General features: G+C 39.3%; 1 protein-coding gene across 5 annotated transcripts in view; it reads left to right on the forward strand.

Moving 5' to 3' along the window:
• RBBP6 (RB binding protein 6, ubiquitin ligase) overlaps positions 1–9031 on the forward strand; it is a 41428-nt gene that overhangs the window by 417 nt on the left and 31980 nt on the right. For all 5 annotated transcript variants that reach the window (XM_019512776.1, XM_019512778.1, XM_019512779.1 and 2 more), the window contains exon 2: positions 8764–8863. In XM_019512776.1, coding sequence (XP_019368321.1) covers positions 8764–8863 — 100 coding nt within the window. The remainder of the gene's footprint in view (positions 1–8763; positions 8864–9031) is intronic.

The following is a 9031-nucleotide window of genomic DNA, read 5'->3' on the forward strand; positions in this document are numbered from 1 at the left end:
CCCCCCCCCACAGTCGCATAGGGGACGTGGAGCTAAGAGGAGCCAACCAAGTACAAATGTGTTGAGGAACACCGTCATCAAGGGGGGTAGAGATTTCGAGGAGTACTTGCATGTGCTGTGGCAAGTGTTCTTGCTGATGAAAGTGTTGGTTACCACGAATATTTACAGCTTTCCTGGTTCTTAAGCCAGCAGAAAAATATGCAAGGAGGTTTTACAGGGCTAACTCCCACCATTTTGGGGGGTTTCTTTTTTTGGGGAGGAGAGGTTGAAACCTATATTTGTAATGAAACAAGGAGTGATTTAGTCTGAAGTGTGTGTTCTTTGTTTTAGTTTTATTTAAGGGTAGGTTAGTTTTGTGTCTATTGTGAGATTAGAAATGGTCAGTGGGAGGTAGGGTTCTAGGAGTGAGACTCAATGGTAATACCTCTACTGTGGTTGTAGTGCCACTTCTTACATCTGTAGCAGACACATCTTTTTAAAGTTGTACTGTTCATATAACCACTAAAACAGCCTTTCAGGAGAGTTGTTTGTATATGTAGACACATCTGGGAGTTTCTGGTTAATGCAGATCATTTTCGCTTCTTCATCAAAGACCAAATGTTCCTGGTCATTCACAGACTCTTTGAACTTCAGCTGGCAAACAGTCCAAAAAGAAGTTGATTGCTTCCCTACAAACTGGTTGTACCAAGGAGTATACCACCAAGGAGTGTATTTGAATCTTAATATATTCAGCACAGTTCATGTGACTAATACACACATCAGAAGTCTCTGAAAATATCTTTAATTGTCATGTGACTAGGGCTGATCAGTCATCATGATTATTTACTGTTTCCTAAACAGAATATAAATTGACTTGATCAGTTGTATGGATATGGATTAAAATAGAATTTAACTTCCAAAAACTTTAGAAAGTGTCTTAATTTTTTAATATTCTCATGTATTCAGTATTTTTCTTTTAAAAGAAATGCTGTCAATTTTAAATGACAATCAGAGTATTCAGGTATTGTGTCTGTTTCTGTGTCTACTTTCCTGCTTTTTTGGAATTTTTTAAAGGCATTTGCACGAACAAAATCATTCTCCCTTTTGCCGTGTGGTTATGCACAGGATACTTGGCTGGGAGGGGGATTGAAAAAGGGGGGGAAATGCCAGACAAGAAAATGTGTCCTACTTTGTCAAAGGAGGAGCTAAGATATTACTTGCATGTAGGCAAACATTTATTAAGGAAATCAAAGTTTAAAGGTAGTCTGGCATTTTAAAGGTTAAGGTTTAGGGGCTGCCAGTGATGACATTGTCTCCCTACATATAGCTAAATGTTCATAACGCTGAACAAAACTAGGAGAGGTTTACAGGCAGAAAAATATTTACAGCACGCAGTAGTAATTGGAATAATTTACAGTTAAAGTACACGTGCTATACTGCTTCATTTAAAGGGCTTCCCTGCACAAGAAAATTTTAAATGTCTCTAACTAGTATTAATGCTCTTCTAACAGTTATTGGGACCCTAATGTAAATGGCCAGGTGGCAAGGCTCACTATTTTAAGCACCTAGTGTCAAGAGTAGTATCTAGTTGAGAACAGCATTAGAATTAGCAACACTGAAAGGGAAGAACCTGAGCTATTAACAGAAGAAAACTTACAGAAATAATTCACTGCAGTAGCAAGAACCTAGGAATATTTCTAAAATATTCATTGCAGGCTAAGGGAGTAAGGAGCATATAGAACTAATCAGGTTCCATCAGTATTAATCTTTTCCTCTGGTTCTGTTTTGCTACAATCTGACTTTTGTCAGGTATTTAAGAAATAAACATATTTTAATTACTGTAGAATTGAGAGTTTGTTGTTTTGTCTATGTGGTTATTCAATCAAGAATTGAAGTAGATGATACAAAATGCAAAAAGTAATGTTTCTTCAAGACTATATGAAGTAATCGGTTTGTTAATAAAATACTCTATTAATCCATGTCCCACTCCCTGGATTTTGGTTGTCTGCCTTTACTGCTCAGACATGGTAAGGTAAGGTAATGGATTGTTGGTGGGGGCGGTAGGCAAGAAGAAAAATCCATAATGAATTTGCCACCCTGTAGTAAACTTTCATTTTGTTTTTATTTGACTGTACTTAATACTCTAGCGTACTTGTATAATATTAAGCCAAAAATAAAAGCCTTTTCTGCACCTTCTTGCACTTGAGAAGGCACAATGCCCAGGGAAACCTGGAGGAAAAAATGCAGTTTCAAATTTGTTTTTCTGACCTTTATGGAAGAAGTGAGATTCTAAGAGTGATATGGATGAGGTATAATGGTGGCTTAGAGAACTAAAGTTAATGGTAAAAGATAATGTGATAAGTCATGGCACTTGGTGGTTACAGCTTCTTGCTCAGGCAAGATAGGTAGAGGAATAGATGGGATTTGAGATGTAGCTTCTCCTCCCTCCCTCTTTGCAGAAGTTAGGGCAGGGTCCCCCTTGGGGCATTTATAGACCTACTGGGGAGGAGAGTTCAATTAATGAGAGCCACTCTATTAAAGCATCCGCAGTGTCACGTGTATCAGCATCCCCATGCTGAAAAATGGCAGTGGATGTACTTTAACTCTTTACAGCAGTTCAGCAATTTTAATGTTTCTTGATAGAAATGGAACACTGTGTATAAGCAGTATAAAGCAGTACTTGTACATTTATTGACAAGTGTGAACTTTGCAGTGAAAAACTTTACGCACATAAGTAATTCCATTACCTTTTTTCATTTCAATGTATAATATCTTTTAGGTAGTTCTGTTGGCAAATTTCAAAAATGAAACTGTCAAGCAGTTTAATAGCTTGCTTTTCTTTGCCATGTGCTGTATAAGCTTTACTTACATGGTGATGATAAACAACAGCCAGTGTTCTGCCTGGTCTAGTAGGCAGTTTGTGTTAAGCTGGTTTCAACAAGGTAAGAAGTGCTTCACTTTGTGGCCTCTCTATACTAGAGACTTGTGGAACTGACTATTATGCTTCTCGAGTCAGATGACAGATTTCAAATTCAGCGCTGAACATTTGTAGTCTGCCTTGCATTCTTCTAGTATTTGCCAAGCTGCTCTAACTTTTTATTGTCTTCTGAAGCAGCAGTTTTAGTGAGACTTGAAAAGATGGTTGGTGCACTTCGGGAAGCAAGTGAGAAAACTGCATGAATTGTTTTAGCTAGTCTTCATGCACACCATGACTAAAACAGTTCAGCCGGAACTTATAGTGTCAAATAATACTTAGTCCTGCTGAAGTGTAATTTATTTGTCATGCTCACTTGTGGATGCAAAGTGTTACAGCTGGTTCTAGGAAACTAGCAATGATTAGCTGACTAAATATGCCTGAGGTGTGCAAGGTTATCAAAGATTGTTCTCATGCTCAACCCCACTACTCCTACACGGGGAAAAAATGTAAGATCTGTTTCTTAAAGGTGACTATAGCTGCAGTAAATCTTGACTTTTTGCAGCTCTGTGGTTTGCAAAGAGCTACTAACTTTTTTTCCTCAAGAGTTTTCCAGTGCTAATATGAAGGATCATCCTAGGTACAGCATTGCCTTAGTGGTGCACAAACAATTCTTCTGCCACAATCCCACGGTGCTGCATTCACTGCATAGGTGATTGGTCTACTGTTTCTGAAATTGTGTGGTCAAGCTGACAGGAATCATTTAATTGTACAAAGAAAATTAGCCACACTGTAGAGTTTAACTGCACATTATGTTATGTTAATCGCATTTTCTGTTGCTTCTTTGAAAATAGTCTAATTCTGTTGTTGTTATGCTTTTGGTAAGAGGCTGTTGTGTTGGGTGGCTTGAAGCTGCTGTTTTGCCCCTAGTGGCTGCGTAAGATGACATGGGTCCAACTAAGCTTAGGCATTAAATCGTCTGGATCAGGCTTTAGTACAGGGGTGGGCAAAATATGGCCCATGGGCTGGATGTGGCCTACCAAGCCATTCTATCTGGCCTGCGGGGCCCCTAAAAAACTTAGAAAATTAATATTAATCTGCGCTGGGCTGCCTGTCATGTGGCCCTCAATGGCTTGCCAAAACTTGGTAAGTGGCCCTCTGTCCAAAATAATTGCCTGCCCCTGGTCTGGTACAAGGGTCAGCAGTGTTTTTAGGCAGAGTGCCAAAAACACCCACAGCCTTGACTTGGAAGATGTTGGTGTGCCAGGGGTGGATGGGGGGGATCTGCAAGGTGCCTGGTCCTTATTGTGGCAGCACAGACCCAGCCCCTTCTCTGCTGTTTGCCTCAAGGTGTGCATGCCAGGCAAAATGCCTTCATGTGCCATGCTCTGGCACCTGTACCAGGGGTTGCCTACCTTTTATCTAGTGTGTGACTAGGTATTTGAGCAGCTAGGCGAGATCTACGTCCTTACAGGGGCAATCACTGCTATGAAAAGAAAAAGGGTTGAACTTCCTATATCATGAAGCTTGTGACAACAGCAGTAGATTTAGTTCAAGGCAAAGAATATGCTACTTTTGCAGTGAACTAGACATCTTCTTTTAGACTTATCATTTTGTGACTGCAGAGGTGGTACTGTATCATCTGGAGGTACCATGTAGGATTTGCTGAGGGGTCAAGAGAATAAGGGCTCCATGAACTGTTTGGACTGGTGGGCTATCCTATTACAATCTTATGATGCATTTTGGTGGAGGCAGAGAAACAGCAGCCAACTCAGTTTGGCCAGATTTTGAAGAGACAGCTTGTCTGCTTCCTCATCTATTCAACAATTATCCGCTCCAACCTAAACAACTAAACGGTAGCTAAGAGACTCGCTCAGTGATCCCCGGTGTTATTTGGCTTGTTGCTCCCTGTAATTCTGTAGTATTGACGTGCCACTTAAGGGCTGCTCTTCCTTGTCAGCATAGGAACGCTTGCCTCAGTGTGCTGATCAATTTATTGTGCCATGCCACGTGGCCCAATCCAGTGATTAATTCAAAACTTGAGATCAAAGTAAAATTACAAAATGAGAATTTCACTGCAAGAAATGATGTATTGGCCATTATTGGCATAATTTGTATACGGCACGGGTTATTTAAAGACCAAGGGCTAACAGACTTGAAGACTTAAGCTGATCTAGAAGATGTGGCAGTGTAGTGCCAGATGGACTTTTGCATTTGTCAGTATTAAGTAATTGAAGGGAATAGCTGGGGTTACTCATGTTGATCTCTAAATTTGTGTTCAGGAAAAAGACCGAGTATTGTAGTGAACAGTTCAACTAAGATTCATTGTGCAGGAGGGATCAAAAATAACTCTGCCGTTAATTTACCTCCCTTTCCCTTCACTCCTTCAAATTTCCATTTGTCCCTAATGCCGTGAAGTGCATTATAGGAGACTGCTGAAAAATGTAACCTTTAATAGTCACATTAGTGACTGACAAAAGTATGCAATCACCTTCATTGCATACTTGGTCTTAATCTGGCATCCTCATTAACCTTTACAAGGTTTGTGTGAATTCTGTGTCCTATGTTCAAGGTGAAGGTAGCCTGAGGTGGGCAGTATAATTTGAAACTGAACTGAAATTCTTAATTTGACTGCATCAAGGGATAGTTGGAGCATCCCTGGAGTTAGCTTGCTGTTTACTTCTTTTATTGTTGTCACCACACCAGTAGGATGGATGGCCAAGGGAGTTGTGGTGTCAGGTAGACTGGATTTACAGTGGTGAATCACTTCATAACACGCTTTGGTCAAGGACCACAAAATTAAGGCTTCTTTGAAAAGGAGGATGGAGCACAGTGTCATTGAACCCTTTCTGGAATCAGGGAAATAAGACTGGAGGACAGCTTACCAGATGACAAGGGAACATTCAACAGATATGTAGAGCTTAGGCAAATGAGTTTCATTTTCATCTGCCAGTTTACTTGGTGCTGTCTGTACAATACTTCGTTTACATTAGGATAATTTCTAACTGCCCTTTGCTCTTTAGTTGGTTGCTTCTGCTCTGGCAGCCAAGTCCTTAAAACAGCAGGAAGGAAAAATGGCATATTGGTGTGATGACTTAAATTACACTGTTCCTTTTGTTATTGTACAAATATTATTTTATTTTGATATTGCAGTTATGTTAATGTTTTGTTATACATAAACACAGTTTCTTAAAAAAAAAAGGTACTGTCACTAATAAATTAGACTGTTCTTTAATAGGAATACAATATGAATTCATTGTTTAGAGTTTTTACCCAAGCTAATACAATCCTTATTGAAGCATAAGAAAAATAAGTATCGAGGCTCTAACTCCATCATGACCAAGACAGTTCACAGAAGCAGCTGTCAGTAAAGCACTGTCATTTCAGATCACTCCTCCACACATTCTCTCACCACATAGGTTAGCATAATTAAATGTGAAGCAGTAGAAGCTCACAACAAATAAACCATTTCTCCATTCCATTTCCAATCCTCAACTATCTGTTCAAAAAGATATATGCAAAGCTCTTCTAATAAGGGCGGTGCTATATTTGCAGGCTTTCGCATCACTGGTGTCAAACTGCATAACTGTGTACTATTATTCCTTGGCTGCCTTTGTTTTTTTTACATATTAAATTGAATGCAGCCAGCGAATGTTACAGTTGTTAGACTAGGCATTGAGCTGCCATCCCAAGTCAACAGACCTTTTCAGCTCAGTTTTTGAAAATTGTGAACTGCCCTCAGACCACACCCTCTGTGTATCTTTAAATTGGCATGTCTCTTGGCTGGATTTATCTAGAAATAGCTTCGTTTGCCACAGGTAAATTTTGGTGGCAGGATCAACAGATTTGGAGTGGGGATAGAGACATGACCTCCCCATCAGTGTTGTTCAGTGAGAAGAGTCATCTTTTGCCCATTTTTGAAGAGCCTTTGAGAATTCGTGCATCATGCTCATTGCCTAGGCACCCTTTAAATATATTAAGGAATCTGTCATAATCCTCAAAACTGAATTGTAATTCAACAGTATCATGATCTGTTACTGTGTCCAGAAAAACATGTTAAGGTGTGAAGACCACAGGTTGAATGTTTGGGTTTGTTTAATAGCTCCTTCTACAGTCTTTGTCATGCCCTTTGCCTGGATCCTACCACTCCATATTGCCATTTATGTCTTGATGAACAGGAGAATCTCCTAGATACTCTTCGAGTCTAAGCATAACTGTGGGTAGGTAGTCAACTGCCATAGATATTTGCTGATCCTCTATGGTAAGAGGAGGTCCATCCTGAAGTAGCACTGGAGCTAGTTTTCCCCAGACATGGAAAATTCTCATTCTCACTCTACAGCTGCTGAATTTTAGTTTGCAAACAATTTCATTTATTGATTTGGCTCAAATCACAATGACTGAAGTTAATGCTCTGTTTCCTGAATGTTACTGTCCAGCATTGTGGAGAACCAGCTACTCCAGAACTAACACTGTGTGATGGAAAGTCAGTCATGCTGGTTGAACTTTTCTTGGGAGGTCATTACTACTTTATAGAAGTGCTAACTTGAGCCTTTTTGATGAGCAGTTGAGTATTTGTTGTAGTCCCTGTTTTGAAAAAAGGCCTCAGAAGAAGCTCCAGTATTTAGGGGCTTTTTGGGGAGTTCCCTCTTTTCAGGAATTTGCTAAACATAAAATAAGGTATTCACCATGAGTGCAGTTCTTGTAGGCTTCCTAAAGACATTTTAAGAACCTCCTGGAAAGCAATAAGAGCTGGGCTGGGAGCTGTTTGACCTGAAGTACATGATTAATGTGGATGTATTGCTTGTTGATTCTCACATAAGTGCTGTCATGCTGGTTCAACTTCCAAAGGAACAGGATACTAGCACATGCCGGTGGGCGTGCTTAGAAACAAATATACTGTCATGTGCAACTCCTCCCTTTTCCAGACTTAGTGCATTTACCATCTTCATGGAGTTCAGATTCCAATTTTTTTGTCTGAGGTCCATTGAAAGCTAGATAAATAGTTTCTCAAGGAATCAGGTATTTTTTTCCCCTAATTCATATGGTTGAAGGACATCTTATATTTCATAAATCAATATTAATTACCTCCGGGTGAAGATCATGCGTAGAAATTTGACTCAAAGGAAAAATTCAGAGAATTTATGAGCAAATGAAACAATGGATGCCTTTATAATGGAGCCCTTAACACTACCTTAACTGTTGCGTCCAGTTCTAAGTCAGGTGTTTGCCCGTGACCTGTGCCTTCCATAAGATGAGAATTGTACTGAATTTAAAAGGGGAGGATGTTTCCTATCAAGCTTGATAACTTTGTTGAATATCTGTACAGTTGTGCAATAAGTGGAATTGAAACTGAGGTGCTGTTGAATTAGCAAAACTGCTTCTCTTCCATCATTTTCAAGGCTTCTGATATCCAGTGACAGCTACTGTCTCTTCATTCTTTTTGGTGCTGATTATGCAGTTAAGTGGTATAATTATGTTACAAAGTAGACATTAGGTAAAAGATAGCAAGCTGATAGAAAGAAAATCTTGCAAATTGTAAATTTTGCCAGGGTTTGGATCAGTTGAGTACAAAGGCCTGGTTGATTTGCCTCTCTGGTCTTACTGCTGTGGAACTTGAAAAAACATCGAAGTAAACATTGTCCTTGTGTATATTTGACTGCTGAATACTTTAAGTGAATGGATATGTGCTATTAATTAGTACGGATCAATTTTAACATTTCATTCTTTCTTGAAAAATTTTAGATTTGTAAGTTTTCAGTTAAACATTCTCCCAAGTGGTTCCTTGATCGTCTCTTTTTTTTTTCTAATTGAAACATGCATCCTGGAAATGGTGGTGATATTTTTACCACTTTTTTTTCTCTACTCTTCAGAATACACAGATGAGAGTGCCCTGATTCCTAAGAATTCATCAGTAATTGTTAGAAGGATCCCTATTGGAGGCGTCAAATCTACAAGCAAAACATATATCATGTAGGTATTCATAAAATCTAGTACTCTTCTTCAGCTGTAACATCTCTTAATCTTTAATATCCCTTTGGGTGAGGCTTACTTTGTTAGAAATGTTCAAACTTAGGTCTGGGTTCTGCTGTCATGAAAGCTGCTGCTAGTACTCATTTTAGCTGGAGGAATTGGACCTGA

This window comes from Gavialis gangeticus, unplaced genomic scaffold (genome assembly GCF_001723915.1).
Source record: "Gavialis gangeticus isolate Ggan-Ray unplaced genomic scaffold, GavGan_comp1, whole genome shotgun sequence".
NCBI classification, from domain to species: Eukaryota; Metazoa; Chordata; order Crocodylia; family Gavialidae; genus Gavialis; species Gavialis gangeticus.